This window comes from Schistocerca serialis, chromosome 7 (assembly GCF_023864345.2).
Source record: "Schistocerca serialis cubense isolate TAMUIC-IGC-003099 chromosome 7, iqSchSeri2.2, whole genome shotgun sequence".
Taxonomy (NCBI): domain Eukaryota; kingdom Metazoa; phylum Arthropoda; class Insecta; order Orthoptera; family Acrididae; genus Schistocerca; species Schistocerca serialis.
The window spans coordinates 370,034,639-370,057,638 of record NC_064644.1 but is presented as its reverse complement, the minus strand read 5'-3'; the positions used below and the strand labels follow the sequence as shown (position 1 = coordinate 370,057,638).

At 38.6% G+C, this 23,000-nt stretch overlaps 1 protein-coding gene across 1 annotated transcript in view; it reads left to right on the top strand.

Annotated features, from left to right (window-relative positions):
- Window positions 1-9,471: 9,471 nt before the first annotated feature.
- LOC126412278 (transaldolase) overlaps window positions 9,472-23,000 on the top strand; it is a 38,971-nt gene continuing 25,442 nt past the window's right edge. Inside the window, exons 1-2 of the mRNA XM_050081788.1 lie at window positions 9,472-9,654; window positions 15,464-15,587. Of these exons, the coding sequence (XP_049937745.1) occupies window positions 9,558-9,654; window positions 15,464-15,587 (221 nt within the window). The 5' untranslated portion in view covers window positions 9,472-9,557. The remainder of the gene's footprint in view (window positions 9,655-15,463; window positions 15,588-23,000) is intronic.

Below are 23,000 nucleotides of genomic sequence, written 5' to 3'. Positions count from 1 at the left end.
CTTGTGGATAAGTCATTCTGCTCTCTTGCTGAATACATGCATAGTAATTAATAATATTTTTTGTAAAATTCTGTTTCTGTTTTAAGACTCTCTGTTTATAATGTTAGCCGTATTTTGTCTTCCTTGTTTAATACAGTCGACATATAAAATATTCTTTTTTCTGCATCATAACTTATTTGGAAGGATTTATTTCATTTTTGATTGAACTATACCTTATTCATTTTGCTTCATCTTGAGAGGTGGCATGAGCCCCCTCTCATATTTCTATCTTACGATTTTCCTCTGTAATTGCATGCGGTGAAAAGTTGCTATTCCTTCACACGCGGACTTCCCACGCAGCGTCTCTCGTCACCCAGGTGGTCCGTTGACAGGCGGGCTCTTCTGATCTTGAAAGGGTAAGCCGAAGGGTGTGAGGGAGTCGAGTGAATGCTTTCCAGACGCCGACATTGTCAAAAGACACGCCTGGAGGGGCCTGACGTAGCGGCTGGGCTAGAGGTTCCATTACTTCGCAGAAACTTAGAGAAAACATTTTCTGGCGGGCTACCAGCGAGGCGTGGGAATGACTTGTGTTCCCAAGCAGCCTTGGCGCGCAAATTCCCTCGTTTTCTGTCGTATAGTAACTGTGATTGGCTTGCTCAGGGCATAGCTCCGTGACGTAGCAAAATCGGCGCAGAAATTGTCGCCAAGAATCTCCATTGGTGGAATGGTAGTGCTCCGGCAATAGAGTGGAATTTTCCGCCGGTTTTCGAGTTGCTGATTGGAATGGTTAACCACGGCCACTGTCGTGGGGGCGGGAATGTTCTGTGTTTAGTTTGTATGGGTGCTCCTATGGCGGGTCGGCTCTCGGCTTTCGGTCGGAGTAGGTTACAAGACTGAGCTCTCGCTGCTCTGGACAGCCTGCCTTCCGTTGGCTGTCTAATACACTTTTATTTAATTGTAGCTGTTTGGCGAAGTTGCTGAAGTTTCGACTTCAACATAACTTTCCGAGTACAGTTGGCAATTGAGCGTTCTGCATACAAGAGGCCTATGTTGTCTGTCTTGAGCAGTTTTGGCTAAAGTTGACTGTATCGGAGTTACTGTGTGACTTCGATTGTTAAAATCAACCACTGTACTGTCAGTGATTGTGTGGCGAGCCTTCTTCGTCTCCCTTAAAGGCGCATTTGTATTGCTAGGAAGTCTTTAGTGTGGAACAACCAGGCCAGGATAATTTGTTTCGGGCTATACTCGCGACATTATCATCACCACGATGGGACGTCGAAGCAACCAGCCATCGCCTCCGGTATGCCAGATCGTGTCCGTGGAGTTAAGAAGACAGCTTGGTAATGTATGTCCGCAGCACCAGCAAAGCAGGCAATTTTGCTAGGTGATAATCCGAGCTCAGCAGAGCACGCCTGTTTGTCTTTTCTAACTTTGATCTGTCTTGGGTGTTCATTGTCTGAGTTCTCAATAATGTAGCAGCAATTAATGCTGGGTTGGCTGTGTGTCTCTCTTAAGACTTGAGTTGCAAGGAATTGGCTCCACATACCACTTCGCCATAAATGTCACAATCTAGTTTAGGGACAACTTCACCTTCACAGCATTTATTTGAGTAATCAATTTGAGCCAATTTGATGTATTGTAAATGTTTCATGTGTTTTTGTTTATTATTTTGAGTTATAATAAATCATATTGTTATTTTGGCAGAACTTTCATTCTGTTAATCGGTAGAGCAACCCTATCATTTCTCATTAATGAAACTTTCCTTTATTTAACTTATTTATCAAATTAAATTATTGCAGGTGCCAAACTCTTTTCTACTCCACTTGCAGGGTCCATTACAGTCAGTTCGCTTTTTTTTTTAATCCATGTGCAACAGCAAAAAGTCGGAGTTAGAATAGGGGGGCTTAGGGCATCCTTTATATATGAAGATTCTAGAAGAATTTAGTGTTAAATACACTGCTAGCCCTGGCACCTCGCAATCTTTTAAACATACTCAACAATTTGCAACATTTTTATTATGTAGATTTGTTTATTGTATTTCTTTAATGATATAAATAGACTCATTTCTCACATTTGTGATTCATCACAATATGGATAAACGGAATTAGAAACAAAATAACAAAATAAAAAGTGAGTTTATGAGTTACTATCTGTGATTAAAAAAATCGGAGTACAGTACGAAAATTGAGGAACTTACAACAATAAAATTTATTAATAGTCACAGCAAACTTCATAACATACGTTCTTTATCAGTTTTGTGTGGCAAAGCACTGTTCTTGTTAATAAGCAGGATGGGCATCACCTCTATTCTGTTATTACATAATCTAAATAATTTTTCGTATTGAGATATCTGATTCCGCTTGTTTCAGAACACTCAATGAGAAAAATATCTAATTCTCCATGGAACATTTGCAGTTTAGCAGGAATACAGGGCCTAAATACACACATCAAAAAAGGTTTCGCATCACCTCAGTTCCGAGAGTTCCAGAACCTATACAGAAAATTGGAGTAGAGATCAACATAAACATCATTTCCGCCCTTTTTATTGCTCATGAAAATCACACATTGCATGTTGTACCACCACATACCGAGATCCTCAGAGGTTGGTGGTCCAAATTGCTGTAAGCACCTGTACCTTTAATACTCAGCAGCACGACCTCATGCACTGATGTATGCCAGTATTCGTTGTGGCCTACTATCCATAAGTTCATCATGGCACTGTTGGTCCAAATTGTCCCACTCCTCAATGGCGATTCGACATAGATCCCTCAGAATGGTTGGTGGGTTACATCGTCCATAAACAGCCTTTTTCAATCTATCCCAAGCATGTTTGATAGAGTTCATGTCTGGAGAACATGCAGGCCACTCTAGTCGATATCCTGAAGGAAGTCATTCACAAGATATTCACGATGGAGGCGCGAATTTTCGGTCATGAAGATGAATGCCTCGCCAATATGCTGCCGATATGGTTGCACCATTGGTCGGAGGATGGCATTCATGTATCGTACAGCCATTATGGCGCCTTCCGTGACCACCAGCGGCGTACGTCGGTACCACATAATGCCACCACTAAACAGCAGGGAACATCCACCTTGCTGCACTCGCTGGACAGTGTGTCTACGGCGTTCAGCCTGACATGGTTACCTCCAAACATGTCTCTGATGATTGTCTTGTTGAAGGCATATGCGACGCTCATCTGTGAAGAGAACGTGTTGCCAATCCTGAGCATTCATTTCGGCATGTTGTGGTGCCCATCTGTACCGCGCTGCATGGTGTCGTGGTTGCAAAGATGGACCTCACCATGGACGTTGGGTGTGAAGTTGCACATCATGCAGCCTATTACGCACAGTTTGAGTCGTAACACAAAGTCCTGTGGCTGCATGAAAAGCCTTATTCAATGTGGTGGGGCTGCTGCCAGGGTTCCTCCGAGTGATAATCCTTAGGTAGCGGCCATCCACTGCAGTAGTAGCTGTTGGGCGGCATGAGCGAGGCATGTCACTGACAGTTCCTGTCTCCCAGTATCTCCTCCATATCCGAACAACATCGCTTTGTTCATTCCGAGATGTCTGGACACTTCCCTTGTTGAGAGCCCTTCCTGGCACAAAGTAACAATGCGGACGCGGTCGAACCGCGGTATTGACCGTCTAGGCATGGTTGAACTACAGACAACACGAGCCGTGTACCTCCTACTTGGTGGAATGACGGGGACTGATCGGTTGTCGGACCCTCTCCGTCTAATAGGCGTTGCTCATGCATGGTTGTTTACATCTTTGGGCGGGTTTAGTGATTCTCTGAACAGTGAACAGTCAAACGGACTGTGTCTGTGATACAACATCCCGTCAACTTCCGCGTTCAGGAGTTCTGGGAACTGGGCTGATGCAAAACTTGTTTTGATGTGTGTAATAATTCGAATGTGGCGAGCATCGGTTAACATCCGATGTTAACAGATGACGCCACTGTCAAAACTTTCTTCCCGAGAAACCTTTACGTGACGTTACGTGACCTGATCATCCGTTGACGACCTGTGTGAATGCCGCCATTTGAAACAGGTTTGTGTTGATATGCTACGAAAATTCTATTCTATGAGTCCTTTCGTTAGCGATGCTGTTATTCTGCGTCAACGCGCCACCCACCCTTTTTTCAGGTCTTTTTTTGGCTAGTAATATAGAGATTACGGGAGTGTCTCCCGACAGTACGCACTTGTCTGTTTTGACGTTTACTGACCGGAAGTTGGTCTCACGTTTTGTTTGAAGACGCCATTCATGTTGATGTATATTGTGCTGATAACCAATGTTTACGCAGACACAGTAAAATTGGCTTCACTTCTATAAAGAGTGATAACACACTTAGTTCTAAGACACAGGCACTGCTTGCGATTATGGGAGTAACTTTCTGAGCAGTATGTGATCCGTTTACACTTAATTCTTCTTTCTGTTTGTCACAGAAAAGATTATTTCACTGGAATAAAAAAAACGATGGAACGATAGATCACAGTATTTTAGGGCCATGTAGCATTATCCATTACGTTATATCTAAGCTCAGAGTAAACACTTTCAAGCTTTTCAGCTGTCAAGTTCTAATGTTTACGGAAGTTTTTTTTTGTTTTGCTGGAAGCTAATGACTGTTCAGGTGTAGCCATGATCTTTTTTCACCATACAGCATTCCTTATGCAGGTTCTCAACAGGGCTGGAACTATACTATGGCTACTTAAAAGCCGCTTTTCGTCATCCAACATATTAAAACTACTTCATATTCCCCAGTTTGGTCCCCCTACATGTGAATGCGAAATAAACCGAGGTAGCAAACTTACAAGCAGTATAGCCTTGTGTTAACTTTTTAACCACATTTATTTTCCATATTTAACGCACATTTCGTTATAACAACTAAGATCCACAGAAAAAAAAACCGACACTAATCGACTGAATATTTCGGCGTATCTGTACGCACATATATCAATTACGTAAATTTCAATATGGGCCTACTGCGGAACTTTTATACTATTCTGTTTATTGAACATGAAGGACTAAAACATAAGATAGAAATTACTCCAAGCTTAACTAATTCCTTCAATCTTCACGGTTGCAACTGCATGAAAACCGTTCTCGCAGCCAAGTCACGTGACTTCCGGCAGCCAAACGTCAAAACCAACGAGTTAAAATTTCATAGAGTGGCTATAGGTCCGCCATGTTTGAAGCAAATTGAAGTTCTGTCCGCCATGTTTTCTTTAGTCAAGGCATTCGTCTGCTGTGTACCGCCCCCTTGTAACTGCGTTTGACTTACTTGAAATAGCCCATACTAGCTTTATTTTTTCTAAAACAAGCAATAGACAGCAGTGATTTCAGTGTACACTGATAGCAAAAAGTGATGTTTTTGTCGAAATATGGCTAAACTTTTCGATGTAGATAACACTACAAGACAACTCAAATAAGTCTGTCCATCCACTATAACGTTACTTGTTGCCCATAAACTAATGCAATTAGAGCAGGTACCACCAGAATATTACGGTGAAACTTCTAAACATGCTGTGGTTAACTATTAGAAACAGTAACAGGCGCAGAAATGCGATATTTTTGTCGCTATTTCAAAGTAAACAGTCAAAGCCTCAAAAACCAGTACACTGTGAACGAGAATATTATTTGAAATATGTGTTACAAGTAGTTAACACAAGCATAGTAATTCAATAATAATAATAATCTACAAGCAAAGTAAAATAATTTATTTACATTTAATTTTTACAATGTTTTTACTGACATTCGTATTTTTTCAGTCTTTTCACTGACCTTTAAATAAAATAAGCTTCGTGTATAGTTGTTACACAACTTTACCTCTCTACCCAGATGATTTTGATTTGCATAAGTGATTTATTCAACATACAAAATAATGTTTGAGCAGCAGTTTTATCAGTTTAACATAAAGGGTTTCTTCACCAAATTCAGTTTCTGTAAAAAGATGTTCATTGTTTATAAATAAGGAGCCTCTCACCAATTGCAACACTTCAACAAAACGTCTTTCTGACATTTCAGGATTATGTCCTCATTATTTCTGAAAACCTTCTCAGCAACATTACAAAGTTTAACATCATTAGCTGGATTGTTTAAACTGGTTTTCACATCTTTCATTGCAATCAATCCAGTTCTTTTAGGCTCAATACACGCAAAAAAAACTTCTAAGCAGTCAGTACAGTTAATTTTGTTTGTCACCTGACTCACTATACTTCCGAGTACATACTCAGTGAGGCATAATGTGGCACATAATCATGGTCTACAGCTGCAGGGCTTACCTTAGCAAAAGGAAGTGATGGAACAGTAGCAGGAGGTAGCATACTAGTATTTGATTCATGGCAATTGCCATTTTGAGAACCTTCAGTCTGTGCAATTAAGCATTTCCTGTAATCTGATCTAAACTGCACAGCATTTGGGTTATTTTTGTTTCCTCCTCTACTACAAATACTGGAGAAAAATAATTCCAAGTAATCTTGACTTGTTCTACGGGTCAAAATATAATTGAGCTCTGCATTTTCTTTCCAAACATACAACTCTGCAATTTGCCTTATGCTCATTAAATTCAGCATAAGTCCATACAACGGCATTTTTCTGTTAGACAGAATAACAGGACTTCCATCAGAAAGATTTAAAGACTTGAAACACTTACTGTATTCATTGATCCTTTTACAGACTGTGTCTCTGTTCCCTCTGAAAATTGGTGCCTTAGTGCCCTTGCCCATTGTGTGACAAGAATTTAATAAATCAAAGGCACTGTCTAACATTTTGATATATTTAACTGTTGCCTCACACCCATAAAATTCTTTAATGCCTAAATCTTTGCAGAACAACATGGCATTTGCAACAGAATTGCTAAGGGTTTGTGCTGCCAAAGCCACTTTCATTTTTTGAGTATGGTACAGAATGTGCTGCCTCCTAAGTTTGTTTGCAGCATGCAAACCTTCCCTTTCATGCAAGTCCACAAACTTTTTAAAATATTCCCATTTAATTATGTTATCACTGCCTGAAATGGTACCATCCAACAAAAAATTCTTTTCTGCAAGTAAATTACGTGCCAGCTTTAGCATGTGAGCTATGTCAAACATGCAAAACACCCTCATATCATTATTTGAAGGGTGGGGAAACCAACACTGTGCTCCCTGTTCATCGCATCTGATCCCTAAATTTGCCATTAAAGATCTATTTGTGGCAGTACCATCGCAAACCACAGCTACTATAGTAACACCAGTATCTTCAAGTTTTCGGAGATACTGTTGTACCAAATTTAGCTTTACAGTAGTATATAGGGAGTGAACTAAACAATAACCCACAGGAATTTTCCAATTTCTGTTTAGCGCTGTGACCATGAGCACAAGAGCCTCTTTTGCTGCCTCACTATCATCACTCTCTATGCCACCCTCCCCAAAATCAACATAGCCTCTTATATTTTCCCTATCCCAAACAAGGTCCTTCTTAATAGCCATCTCATCAAACATCAATGTTGCAAACATTTGGGTTGTGCTATTCTTAACTTCAGAGGCAATTTTAGTGAAACCCTCCTCAGTAAAACCTGGATGGCCACCCACTGACATTGCCCAACGGCGAAGCGTTCTTGGGTGGGGTAATTTTACAAATTTTCGTAAGTAGCTGTATGCCTTGGCAGAATAAAAGTGTAGGATCAGGGCAAATTTCCTTATTTGCTGAGAATAATGGCATACTTTAGCACTGCACTTAAGTTCCAATAGCTCCTTCAACAAACCAATTACATGTTCACTGTTTAACATATCAGAAACTGAACTACATAGCCTTCTTCTCAAACCAGCAACTAAAGTCTGCAATTGCACTATTCTTCTTTTGTGTTGTACACTAAGTTGCTTCATTTGCTTTATCCGCTTCTTTAGTCGCACATTCTCTGCTCGTACTCTGTTATGTTGTGTTTTCAACTTCTTAGGGCTTGGTAGACAGTAATTGTGGTCAGCAGGAACAGATGTGGGTCCGACAGGCACTGAAAGAATGCAGTTACATCCTAAGTTTATAACAGAGTTACACCATAAGATTATAATAGAAAGTATGTAATTCAAAGTAATAAGAACAACGAGTAAAATTAAATTATTGACTTACTTTGTGCTAATGATGTCACTGTAACAGCACTATCTTGCAAATTGTCGAAAGATCGCTTTCTGGGTTGTGGTCGTAATATTTTATCTTGCTTTTGTAAATGTGGTGGAAAGTTAAAGATAGTAGGTACTGCTTTTGACAAAAGGCGCCTCTGGACATTTGTGTGGTACATATATTTCTCTTCAAAATGAGCTGAACAGAGGTAACTGGCTGTAGTAGGAAACCAGTTTTCGGGGACTAGTGTAGCAGGGGATACAACCCGTCGGCTTTGGACAATGACGTCACAAGTCGCCAAACGAGAAGCGATTTTTCTTAGTGTTGTAGCTCCCTTCAGTAGCTGATAAGTGTTTTTTGGCTTTTAAAAAAAAATCTCACGAGATAGAATAAACAGATCCACTTTATTAAGCAATCAGTAAAAAAAACGAAACTGAAACATAACAGCAAAAGCGAAAATGGTAAACTGCTCTCTGGCGACTTGTGACGTCATTGTCCAAAGCCGACGGGTTGTATCCCCTGCTACACTAGACCCCAGTTTTCTCGCTTCATATTTATAACCCATCTTTTTGTAATTTTCATATCTTTTAAAGGAAATCTGTAATCAACGATAAATAAATTACTTTCCTGCATTTGTCTTAAGCATAATTACAGTTCCAATGCAAATGACTCTTTAATAAACATTAAAAAACGTGTGTCGTATTTCGGTACTAATATACTTACTTATAATATGAAATATTTGTTGTTTTATCGCTGCGATTTGTGCAGTTGAACGCTGAACACACTGCAGGCATGTTGACTTTATATTTTGTAACAAAAAAGTCAACTAGAAAAGCTAAATATTGCAGTAATATCACAACAGCTGACACACTTCCAACACAAACAACAGTAACGCTTTCCTAATGTTTTGACTAAGGAGAACATGGCGGCCGAGTTAGCGTTGGTTGCCGCTAGGAGCGCTGTAACTAGTATCTCAGCCACTCTATGAAATTTTAACTCGTTGGTCAAAACAGCCAAGTGCATACTGTCGGGAGACACTCCCTAAAGATTACTGTGAGAAATTTTGACGTTGACGTCCTACATCGTTGACGGCCTGTAATACCGCCGTCTGAAATGCATTGTGAAATATTTTAAGTTTCCACTGTATTCTCTCAAGTGTGAATCGATCTTCAAATCGAGCTAGATAATTAACAGTGTCTGGAGAAACTGTGCAAATAGAATCTGGGAGCAATACACTCTGTTGGATGGATCTTTTGTACGATACATCATAGAAGCGTGAAAAGAGTTAGTAATAATTAACAAGTCTTTGTATTTACTGGATACCAAACGTCTTATATTGTTTGGAATATCGATAGCTCGCAGGGGCGTTATCGCTGTCATAATTTATGATACCCCCTCTACCTTGCCGTTCCCCTACTTGTTGCTATCCACCGAGGTGGCGTTGGTGAGAAGTTCGTAATATTTAAGTGCCGGTATTTGGGGAAAATGTCAGAACCGCAAGCAAAGAAAGCGAAGATGGCAAGTTCACTGGCACAGCTGAAGAAATATACAACTGTGGTTGCTGACACTGGTGATTTTGAAGGTAATTCAGTTGCAATACTGCATGTCATGTTATTCAAATGCACTTTGAATGACTGTTCTTTTGCGTTGAGCGAACACTTATGTGATACTGAAAACTTTTCTACATTTTAGACTATGAAGAAATTTACAACATTTTTTGTTCGTTTGTAGCAGAAGGAAAAGTACCTAATGCCCTGAGGGCGCCAGCAGGTTCCTGCGGTCATGCTGTCTTTCGAAATACCTGGGCGCGCCAGTGAAAGTACATTTTATAACTAGGTTGCGTGAAGTGATATATTGCGCGATACGGGAATTCGATCGAACGCCACACCTCGGATATTTTGAGGGATACTTTCCGATGTTCAATGAATTACTTCTGTTCGGCTCTAGTCGCCAATCAATGTTGCAAACAATCCTCATTCTAAATTTTTCGGAAGAAATTCGAGAAATCAGTTATTGAAATTACTCAAGAAGTTCTAACATATTCCTACTATATCGTAAACATTCATAATTTGACACACTCGTACATTTGAGTGAGTGAGTGAGTCAGCCATCCTTCTTTTCTGATGCTACAGCCCAAGATGGGCACTGGCCTCGTCAACCTTCTGTCTCCTCCAGTACTCTCTCGACTCAGTCACCCTTCTCCTTTCTTCTAACTGTCTCAGTTCTGTTTCTACATCATCCAGCCAGCACAGTTTTGGTCTCTCCATTGAGTGGTTACCCTCTGGTGTTACAGTTAGCACCTTCTTCAGCACTCCATTCTCTGCACAAGTCCAAACCATTGCTGCCTTTGTGCCATTACATCTGTGGTGGTTGATGGATTTGTGTAGAGTTCGTATAGTTCTGCATGGGTCCTAATTCTCCAAGTACCATTTTCGTATACTACCCATATGTCTTGCACAGTACTTTCTGTTACCATGTTTCCAAGGCATTTCTGACCTGTTGTTACTGTCCACATTTTGGACCCATACTTAATAGTTGGTTTTATAATCTTCATAAACTGTCATCTTCAGCTGTCTTGAAATGCTGGAAGATAGCTACTTGTTAAGGGAGCTGTAATAGTACCTGTTACCTGCAGCTGTTCTTGCTTTTATCTTTACCCATTGCTCCAACACACTTAAACTGGTTTAATCATTCAAGTGCCTTGAATTACTATCTGCGATACAAAAATTGAGGAACTAACAGTGATAAAGTTTATTAATTGTCAAAGCAAACTTCATAACATACTTTCTTGATCAGTTTTGTGTGTGTGTGTGTGTGTGTGTGTGTGTGTGTGTGTGTGTGTGTGTGTGAAATGAAATAAAATTTAACAATATTGACATGTATTTGCTATGAAAAATATATAGGCCTACATACAAACACACCAAACAATATTTCTAACGGAATAAATTGAGCCTTTTTACCTTATGCATTATATCCCCCTCCCCCTCCCTTATGTAACTAATAACACTATAAAAAACTATGATTTTTCTCTTTCTTTAGTGTTATTTAATGAGATTCCTTCAGCGACTTATGTTCTGATCATGTTTTGTTTTTTCCTTTCTTATGACCAGGCCAAGGACAGCCACTTTGCATTCCAAAACTATATGATTTTCCAGCTGATATTCTCTGCTGTTTCTCCTAAGCATGGCTGTCATCAGAAAATGCCATGTTCAGAGTTTTCCTGTTGTAAATAGTACTACCTGTTTTGCTTGGTAATTTTTGTATGACAGCTCCCAGAGCCAAGTTAAATAAAGCTGGTAATACAGAATCTCCTTGCTTAAGTCCTTGAAATATCAGAAAAATGTTGCCATTAGCTTCTGTTTTGCAGTTGATGTTGCTTAGGGTCATATTCATGAATCTCATTAGCTTTACTGGTATCCCTAGCTCCTGTAATGCCTTAAAAAAAAAAAAAAAAAAAAAAAAAAAAAAAAAAAAAAAAAAAAAAAAAAAACTCTTCCTGTTGACACTGTCGTAAGATGCTTTAAAATCCACACACAGCTGATGCACCATCATACTGTACTTATAACACTTTTCCACTATTAATCTAAGAGTGAACGTCTGGTCTTTACTTCCTGAACCTGCACCTTCTGACAGATCAGAATCATAAGCAAGACTGGGGTACTAAGCAAGGTACTTGCTCCTTGCAGTCTGTACCCATGGCCAGCCATCCTGATACAGGTTTTCCATGACTTCCCCTAAGTCGCTTCAGGCAAATGCCGGGATTGTTTCTTCAAAAGGGAAAGGCTTCTTTCGCTCTCCATCCCTCCAAAATTTGAGGTTGTGCTTGGTCTCTAGTGACCTCGCTGTCAATACTAATCTCCTCTTCACCCTCCTTGCAGTTGGTACCCTGCCACCTTAAAGATGTTGTTTGCTATGCCTCACTTGATAGTGCCTCACTTGCTTAGTGCCCTGTTTGTGAGGCACTCCTGGCTGATATTTAGTGCGGAAGAGATACTGCAGTGGATTCTCACAATTTGTTACCATTGCTACATATTTAATGTGACACTTCTGGATGCACTGTCAGGATTACATTAAACTACAATAATAATACAGCAATAAAATAGACATAATAACAACATGTAAAGTAAGAAAGTAAGGTATCAGTGTTGTTACTGCTGTAATGGCATTGACTTGCAAGTTGTGCAGGCATTGTTCTACGTCTGTAAATTGAGGCAGGGGGAGGGGTGGGGGTAGAAAATAATCAGTTATGTACAAAGAGTATTCTGTTTGTAGGCTTAGTGTTTTCATGGCCACCATCAGCAACCTATCTTGTTTTGATCATTAAACATATTAACCTGTTTATACTATCTTTATTCATAATGCTGTGATGGTGAATTTGATGCCCTCAGCTTCTTTTGAATGGAGGAAATTAGCACTAAGATGGGTTTACAATGACTTTTTTTAAGTAGGTGTAATGATGCTCACTACTTTCTTCCTTAATGACAGCATGCAACTGTTTCCTGCAGAATGGCTCCATAGCTCGTGCAACTATGAAATACGACATTATTGTTAGTAACTACTGCTCTGTTCAAATGGTTTTTTAGGCTCCTCAGTAGGTGCTGTACTATATACCTGTGTACAACGTGCCCTACGTAAGTTAATTTACTGGTGGTGAAGAAGCCTAGAACCTTAACACCTCTTATGTTACCCAGCGCTCAATTATCACTGAGGCAATGTCACTCTTTGTTGTGTTTTCATTTCTTTTCATCTTATTTGCATTTAAATGATTCCTTTGTCTTTTGCATAAGTTTATCTGTTTGTTGTACTGCCTTTTCCTATTTGCAGGCAACATTATGTTGCAACTTCTTCTAGCAAGAGACTAATATATATAAATATATTAGTCTCTTGCTAGAAGAAGTTTTTATATATATATATATATATATATATATATATATATATATATATATTGTACTGCCTTTTCCTATTTGCAGGCAACATTATGTTGCAACGTCTTCTAGCAAGAGACTAATATATATAAATATATTAGTCTCTTGCTAGAAGAAGTTTTATATATATATATATATATATATATATATATATATATATATATATATATATATATATATATATATATATATATATATATATATAAAAAATGACATTTATTTCACAAATATTCATTGTATGTTTCACAAATATTCTTTCTATTTAGCAAATACAGTTACACAAATGTATTTTTATAGATATACTATTTATCCAATTTATGTTAGCCACTTGGGTAGGCGCACCGGCCCCGGATTGAATCCACATGGTGGATTACCAACGTGTGTGTGTGTGTGTGTGTGTGTCCCTTGGACGAAATTGTCTGACTTCAAATGGGTTGGATCAATTAAATTTACACTTAAAAAATGTAATGTCCCCACAAAGTTAAGTGATCAGTTGAATTTTGCCTTGAGGCCATGTATTTAAATGAGTATTAATTTTAATCAAAAATAATTACAAGAATGAATGGTGTATGTAGGCTATGTTCTGTGAATCTTTGGTGTAGGGGCACAGTTTCACTGTGTCGAAATCTGAAGTGATTGTACTTCAGTGTTGATACTTTTTTTCTGTCAGGACGATAAACTCCATTGTAGATTGAGATTTCACTTCCAGTTGCTACAGGAATATACCATTTGCCAACATTGTCATACAAGTTGAGAGTTACTCTTTCAGGAAGAGCTACATTCCTGGCTCCTTTTCTACTGCAAGTTGTATGTCTATGTGTACATATTAACTGAAGAATAGCACATCCAAACAGGTGAAAAGAGAGGCTTCGTTTAGTGTTTCTGACCTTTCTTTCATGGAAATGCCAAAATGAATCAACTGGCAGGTGGGCAAAAACTATCAACCTACTTCAAAATATAGGGAACCAGAACTGAGTGAGGCATTAACTAATATAGTATATCCCCATATTTACCATTCCAATAAGGGCAAGATTAGTCTAGGTCTAATTACAGCAAGCACAGATGTTTATACAACCTGAATCAAATAACTGTGTGATGGACATATTGCAGTGGTAGGGGGGCAGTGGTGCTGACATGCAACCAGCCCCACTCAACAAAAATTTACATGTAGCTTTGAGATAGACAATAGTGTGCAGGTGGTACTTACAAAAGAGAAATGGGTGGTCCCTTGCACTTGGTGAAACTTCAGTCACTAAGCTATTTTAATCAAAGTATTAGCACTCGTTCTTCCCATGCTCCATACAGCAATGGAATGGATAGAACCTGTAATTTGATGTGTAATGGTAAGTGCCCTCTGTGTGCTTCAGAGGTTTGATGTAGGTGCAGAAGTTAGTTGAATTTGTGAAGGGGGGGGGGGGGTGGGGGGAAGAGGGACTGAATTTTCAAGTATTGGATTACTAAGTTACTTATGCTGCGGAAGTTATAGAGAGAGTATGTAAAAGCTTTGCTGACCAAGCTTAATGTAAGATGAGCAGTTTTTCTTTGTTCCTTTCCAGCCTCTTCTTCTGATTTTGTGAGAATATTTAGATGAAAAGTACCAGAGTGGACCTTGCTACAAATTTGACCTTTACAGGAAAGTAACGTGCTAAACAGCCAGGCGCATCTGGAGGTGGAAAGTATTGTATGGTAATTTCTAGATGTCTCTGCATTTGTATATGTATTATGTGGTAGATTAGTCATTGGATGTCTTTTACAACACTGATGTGCAATTTTGTGAAAATGTAACTGCACTTGGAGACACTCGGATAAAAAAGTTTTGCAACATTAATAATGCTTGTGGTGCATATGCATTTTATGAAGAAAAAATAATCTGCAATTAAACCAATAACCAGGCAGTTTGTTGTTTGGACATAAGTATAAGTTAACAAAGAAAACAATATGTCCTAGTTACACAGGAAGGAGCTTCAGTAAGTATTCATCACAATTTTCCTTTAATGGCTATATTTTCTGCCGTTACCTGCTGCAGTGCTTTTATAATTGACAGGATTGTGGTTTATTTATCACAGGTTTCAATAAAATTTAAGATAGTTATTGTGCATGTATATATTTTCAGGTTGACAAGAGAAGGATGACTTAGCTTTTTTGTTTGCATTGGTGCAAGTCTACTCGACATGGTGGAAACCACTATTGTCATGCTATTATTTGTTATTGATGTTCATTTTCTTGCTACTATAAGTTAAGAAAATGAAATTCCTTTTGGTGTTAGTGTTTGTGGTCCAGATTTCAAACCCCTGGATCCTTTCCTGGTACTCGTGTTATTTAGTGTCCCTTTCTCTGCTTCCTCACATAAATTCCTTGTTTTAAGTATTTTGGTTTATTATTTCTATTTTGTTGTTTTTCCAAACACTTATTATGATGTAAATTTAATGCTAATTGATGGTATTATTCAGTAAATCTCATTTACAGCCATGAAGCAGTATAAACCAACAGATGCTACAACAAATCCCTCTTTGATGCTTTCGGCGGCCAACATGCCACAGTATAAGCACCTAATAGAAAAGGCAGTGGAATATGGAAAGAAGGCTGGCGGGTAAGCTATTTGACCTTGCAAGCAATGTTGCATAATGATAGCATGACCTAGAGATAAGAATGTGAAAGACTGACTGTTTGACCTCAGATGTAGTAATCAGACTTCAAATCCTGAGTGTGAGCATTTAGGGTGATAGCATTATTAATATGAGAAAGGAGAGAAATAATCTACACGTGATTCAAACGTGCTCGTGCTGTTGAGGATTATGATGATAATGTCGTAATATCCTTGCAGATCTACATGTTTGAAACAATTAAGACTTTTTTTTTTTTTTTTTTTTTTTTTTTTTTTTTTTTTTTTTTTTTTTTTTTTTTTTTTTTTTTTGTGTGTGTGTGTGTGTGTGTGTGTGTGTGTGTGTGTGTGTGTGTTGCTATTATTAGAATATTTAGATTTGTCTTCTAAATTCTTCATTGTTATATATATATATATATATATATATATATATATATATATATATATATATATATATAAAAAAAACAAAGATGAGGTGACTTACCGAACAAAAGCGCTGGCAGGTCGATAGACACACAAACACACACACACAAAATTCAAGCTTTCGCAACAAACTGTTGCCTCATCAGGAAAGAGGGAAGGAGAGGGGAAGACGAAAGGAAGTGGGTTTTAAGGGAGAGGGTAAGGAGTCATTCCAATCCCGGGAGCGGAAAGACTTACCTTAGGGGGGAAAAAAGGACAGGTATACACTCGCACACACGCACATATCCATCCACACATACAGACACAAGCAGACATATTTAAAGATATTTAATGTGTTTGTTTGTGTGTCTATCGACCTGCCAGCGCTTTTGTTCGGTAAGTCACCTCATCTTTGTTTTTATATATAATTTTTCCCACGTGGAATGTTTCCTTCCATATATATATATATATATATATATATATATATATATATATATATATATATATATATATATAAAGTAGTTCCACAGAACTTTAAATAATCCACATTTCCAGGCCTCAGAGACCATATTAATTTTGCGAACTACATGGTTATCATTTTCAACCATCACTTGTAATTTGCTGGCTGCTGAAAATTCAGGTGTTAAGTGTACAGTATTTTACGTCTATATGCTAATAATTCTGTTGTTCAAACTGGCTGTTTAAGTTATTAATGTTATCGGCCAATTACTTGAAATTTTTACCACATTTAATTTAAGAATGGTAACTCTGGAATTGAATTCAATTAAACATTTAAACAAACCATTCACACCATGCCTAGAGGGAGGGGGGGAACTAAACAAATAATTGGTTTCATAAATATGCACAAATAAAATAATTTGCAAAATAACTTTTTTGTGTATGTTTGTACTCAGTCACAAACTTAAATGTTATATTTTACAAAGTAAATATGTTCAATGTCTAGTGTAGAGACTGTACAGTCATCTATTTTAATGCAAAGTAGATTGAAATATTCACTGGTTCACAGTGTCATGCAAAATTCGTTGTAGTCTGGACCCTGAAAGTATTCCCCGAGTGATGTCTTTGGGGAAAAAGCTTCTCTCATAATCTAGTAAATGTGGTCAGCAAAAGAAATACAGTAAAGTGGGGAGCTTTGAGCAATGTAGTGAAAGCAGCAGAGAAAAAACTTGACAAAATGACAAGTCCTGGTAAGAATAACAACACATTCGATACTGAATTTATAAATAGACAAAATAGCTGCCTAGTACTTATCTGAAAGATTCAAAACATTTAGTATTACTGACGTACACGAAAGTGGTAATACTAGCTTAAATTATGAAACCCACAGCTTCTTCGTCGGGGCAGAGAGAGGCAAAGGTTGATGAAGACTGAAGAGGAAGATCGGGTCACTCGTGCCCTACAATGAACAGAACCCAGCTGAAATAATGAATTTAATTAATGAAAAGAGAAATACGTACATTCAGCAAATCAAATAAGTGGAAGGAACAAAATTGCAAAACAGGGCAGGCAGGGGTAGAACTGCGGATATGTACAAACATGATTGACTATGAATAGGAGATGTAGGACATTTGGAAGCTTTTGGAGGGGAAAAAAAAGCAGCTGTATGAACAGAGATTCCCCACTCTGCCCCCCCCCCCCCTTTTTATTTTGTATATGCTTCCCTGTGATGCTGCTAGTTACCCTTTGGTATTTGCTGGTCCTGGGATGTTGAGATTTCACTGAACTACCACAGTCTGCTAAGTAGGTGTGCTGCATACTACCTTCCCCAGTAACTTTATAGTGATTTTCAATAAGGAAATGGTAAGTGATGTGTTTAAGTGAATAAAGATGGTTCAGAAGTAAATCTGTTACTTCAGTTGGCTGGGTTTATCCCCTTTCATGTTGAAATTATGGGCAAAACAAAAGGCATACAAGTGCTGTGGAGTGTCTACACCCTGCTGCCTCTTAGGGGCATAACCAGTACAATAGGGCACCTAGCATTGCAAGGAAGTGCGGGCAATAATTTTGTCTCTAACAAAAGTTGTTTCCCATGATGTGTTGCAGGTTTAGAGGCAATATTGTGGAAGAAGAATAGAAAATGATAGATACTAACAAGAACCAACAAAAACAAGTGTTCCATCAGGTATACGGGATATGAGACAAATGAAGATCCTTGATGTAAAGAAGTATGAAATGATTCCACTTTCAAAGAAGTCAGGTGCTGACAAGTTTGAATACTACTAAAACACCAGTTTAATAAGTCATTGTTGCAAAATACTGACAAAATATTTAGAGGAATTGGGAGAAAAAACTGGTTGAACCTGGCCTAGCAGAAGATTGATTTGGCTTTTGGAAAAAAGTTGGAAAAGCCAAAGCATTACTGCCCATATGGTTTTCCTTAGGAAATATATTGAGAAAAGATGAACTTATCTTAACAGCATTTTTAGATACAGAAAACAACATTTCTGACTGGGATATACTCTTCAGACTCTAGAAATTGCCATGATACAACACAGGGATAAAAGGTTATCTGCAATTTGTACAAAGACAAGACAAAAGTTAGAAGAGTGGAAGGTGATAAAAGTGAGGCTCTAATTGTGAAGATGAGACAGTTGTAGCCTACACTATTCAGTCGAAAGTATCTGTGCATCTATGACTGGCATCAGTATGGAGTGTGTCCACCCTTCACATTTATGATAGCTTTAACTCTGCCGGGGTCACTTTCAGTCAAGTGCCTGAATGTCTCTTGAGAAATGGCAGCCCATTCTTCTCAGGGCCAAAATCAGGGAAGATAGTGATGTTTGATATTGGGATGTCGAGTGAAGCTGATGTTCTAACTTATGCTGATGGTGTTCCGTTGGCTACAGGTCAGGACTCGAGGCTGGACAATCCATTTCAGGATTGTTATTGTCCACAAATCATTGCCTCACAGATGTTGCATTATGACACAGTTCATTGTCATGCTCACACAACCATTGTCCTCAAACTGTTAATCTACTGTAAGCAGTACACAGTGCTGTAAAATATGTTAATATCCTTCCACATTTAGCATTTCCTGGAGCATAAGAAGCGGCCACACCATAACCATGAAAAATGCCCCCATACTGATGACAGGCAACCTTCTCCAGCTATTCACCAAAGCCAAACACTTCCATTGGATTGCCATAGGGAATAGTGTGATTCATAAGGACCTGCTCAACCATTGGCCGCACCCTTTTATTTTAACTCCCTGCACAGTCATTGTGTTAGCAGAACTTATGGTGGAAATTTGGAAGTAACAAATGATTCCTTTTGCATATTTCATGTGAGTTTTGTACAACCACCCTCCACAATGCTTGTTGGTCTGTGTCTGTCGGTACATGAGGTCTGTCATGTTTTCATTAATTGTTTTCATTCCTTTTTAGTTTCCACTTCAGTCACATTACCAACAGTCTACTTAGGCAGCTTTAGAAGGTTGAACTGATTCTAATAGATATGTTACTCAGGTGAGGTCCAGTTAGTCCTTGTTTGAACTCGTTGAGCTCTCCTGACTGATCCATTCTACCGTTACAGCTTCTCTGCATAAAACACATTACTCTCGGCTATCTTTTACGCTGATGGGGTCCACTTCTTGTGACATTTGATGATAATTTCCACATTTCATAGGGTTGCCTAAATACATTTGATGAGATATTCTGTTCCCAGTTTTATTCAATCTGTAAACTGAGCAAGCAGTAAAAAAAAAAGCCAAGAAGGATGCTGTGATTCTGTTAGATGTCAAATGGCTTAAAAGATTAGTTGAATTGAATAGCATACAGGGAGGAAGTAAAACAGGAACTTAGATAACTAGAAACCTGTGGGGGAGGGGGGGGGGGGAGTAGTGATACAGGATGTTAATTACACTAAATATTTTTTGACAGTGTAGAAGAGAGCATTCCCTTAAAGCGAAGAGACACTTCATTTTGGTCACAGGACACAGAACCTACAGTTGCATAAAATGTTATTGAGGAAGCAGATGTGATTGCATCTACAGGATTTTGCTTTTTGCAGGCTTGTGAAGCAACAATCCACATCTTCAGACACACATAAAAATAAATAGTATAAAATATTCCAAAAATAGTGTTGTGGTGGTGACATTGAATAAAATGTGCTTAGGCTTCCGGTTGCGTCAAGTGGTTAAAAAGCAAAGAGCTTTTGACCAAGCAGTCCTTGGCTACTGTCAAATGGAATAACTGGAAATGGGTTATGGTTACATCCTTATATACTCTGGCTGCCAGCTGTGACATAACTGCTGTTCGCATAATTGGTCTATGTTGACTCTGTGGTGGATTCACCTTCTTCAGATTTGCAGTTGCTGAATTTGATGCTGCCTGAGCTGTTGTTCACTGTCTCTGTTAAAGGTGTTGTCAGTGATTTTCATCTGAATGAGCTACTAGATGCACTCCAAAAATCTAAACAGAATTGATTTGTCGTGCTTAATTCTGTGTGCAGTAGTTCACCCATAAATTATTATAAACAGTTGCTAAAATTTGCAACAGTACTCCACAATGTTTCACAATGTCTGTGCCTTCACTACTTAGGGTAGAAACGTATGACGCTTCTGTCGTACAGGAAATTACCTGCTCTTTCCACTGCCACAATCATGATTAATGTAGCTGTAATCTGTTTTTAATTGCTGGCAAAACTACCGGTATGCACATTTATAAACAACTAGTTAAGAAACGCAGCGGGGCCCGCATCGTCCCCTACGCTCCTTGGAGTGTGGGACATCAGCATCATCATAATCATCTGCATATGTGGATACCGTCTGCGGAATGTTGCGGATGGAGTTAGCAGCAACAAAGTAAGAATTTAAATGTCGTGCGTGATGTGGCAGGTCTTCATATGTCTCACTGTTTATGACATATCTCATAAGCATCATAAAATGGTACAATTATGCACTTGCATTCAGTGGTATACAGGGTGAGTCACTAACTATTGCCTCCACGAATAGCTATGAAACTATGATGAAAGCTGAAAAGTTTATGGGACAAATGTTGCATGGGACAACGGGGGTTATAATGTGACTTGGTGTTTTGTTGCTAGGTGTGGTTGCATCAGAGATATGAAGGTGAACTTTGTTTTTTTAAATGGGATACTATAGTTTGGTACTTATTTTCCAATAGCGGCTATCAAGTCAAATCCAATTATGTGTAACAGTAAGGTCTTAAAGGTCAACGAAAGTCACAAAGGTGGCATGAACGTCCATTTACAGAAAGTGTTCGATGCGATGACCACTGGTATGAAGGCAGTTTTGCAGTCTTCTTATGACGAATTGAGTGGTATTCCTTATCACATTGGCACTTATCGAAGCACATGCTCTGACAATTCTCTCTGGCATACCTTCAGGTGTAGTTAGAACTTCTTTATAAACAATGTCTTCTACGAATCCCCACAAGAAAAAATCCAGAGGCACCAAGTCTAGCGAGTGAGCTGGCCCCGACACATACCCTTCGCATCCAATCCGATTTGGGAATTGCTAGAAATGAGTTGCAGAGACAATCAGCAAAAGCTTGTCGGACACCCATTGTGTTGACACTACATTCTGTTCCTTGTTCCTAAAGGTATTTCTTCCAATAACGGACCTAATGTTTCTTGCAGGAATGTGGTGTATTTCGTACCATTAAAATTTCCTTAAATGAAATAGGGGCCTATAATTCTGTCCTCCAGAATCCCACATCATGCATTCACTGACCACAGTGTTTGATGTGCAATTTGCTGCAGCCAACATAGATTTTTGGTTGCCCAATAATGCACGTTCTGCAGATTAGTATTTCCATGGTTCGTGAATGTAGCCTCTTTAGTAACTAAAATCAAATGTCATCCCTCTGAATCCGAAGTAGAGCCCATCGGCAGAATTCTATGCGACGCATATAATCTGTACCAGTTAATTCTTGGTGGAGACTGAACACTACTACTCTGACTTGTGCCAGATTCCCTTGCGATTTGATGCAAACTAACACAAGGATCTTGAATCACATTGCCAAGACTACCAATTTCCATTCCCTCATTAGTAACTTTCCTTCGCTGGATATGTTTACGGTGCGTTTAAGATCCAGTTGTTCTCAATTTATCCTACATATATTTAAATATATGATGTGTAAGGTGAGTACGTTGATGATATCTTTCAGCTTGTAAGTATCTCACTGAATTTTGTTGGCAAACGAGAAGCATATCGATTTGTTCTTTCACATTCACTTGATTCAACGATACTAGTCTTACCGTTCCTATTAGTGTTATATTGCGAAACTTTCGAATGGTGTTAAGATGTCAATGGCACGTTAGATGGATACGCTGTATTTGGCGAATATTTACTATTTGCACAATATACAACAGAGAATTGCCAGAGCATGTGCTTTGATAAGTGCTGATATGATAAAGAATACCACTGAATCCATGATAAGAAGATTGCAGCTCTGCACTGATCCCAGTGGTCATAACTTTGAACACCTTCTGTAAATGAACATTCATACCACCTTTTTGACCTTCGTTGACCTTCAAAAACAAATAATCCTGAGTTAATAACGAGCATCAAAACCGATTGAGGGATTAGTGAACACAGGGCTGCCGTAGCAAGATTGAATATTGTAATCCCCAAATCGTCGAAAAATAAGCGAAAAATATACCTATTCAAAAAACCAGATAAAAATTTACTTGACGCCTTCCTAAGAGACAATCTCCACTCATTCCAAATTAATAATATAAGTGTAGACCAGATGTGGCTTAAATTCAAAGAAATAGTATCTGCAGCAGTTGAGAGATTTATACCAAATAAATTAACAAACAACGGAGCTGATCCTCCTCATTATACAAAACAGGTTAGAACACTGTTGCAGAAACAACGAAACAAACGTGCCAAATTTAAACAGACACAAAATCCCCAAGACTGGCACTCTTTCACAGAAGCTCAAAATTTAGCGCGGACTTCAGTATGAGATGCTTATAACAGTTTCCACAACGAAACTTTGTCTCGAAACCTGG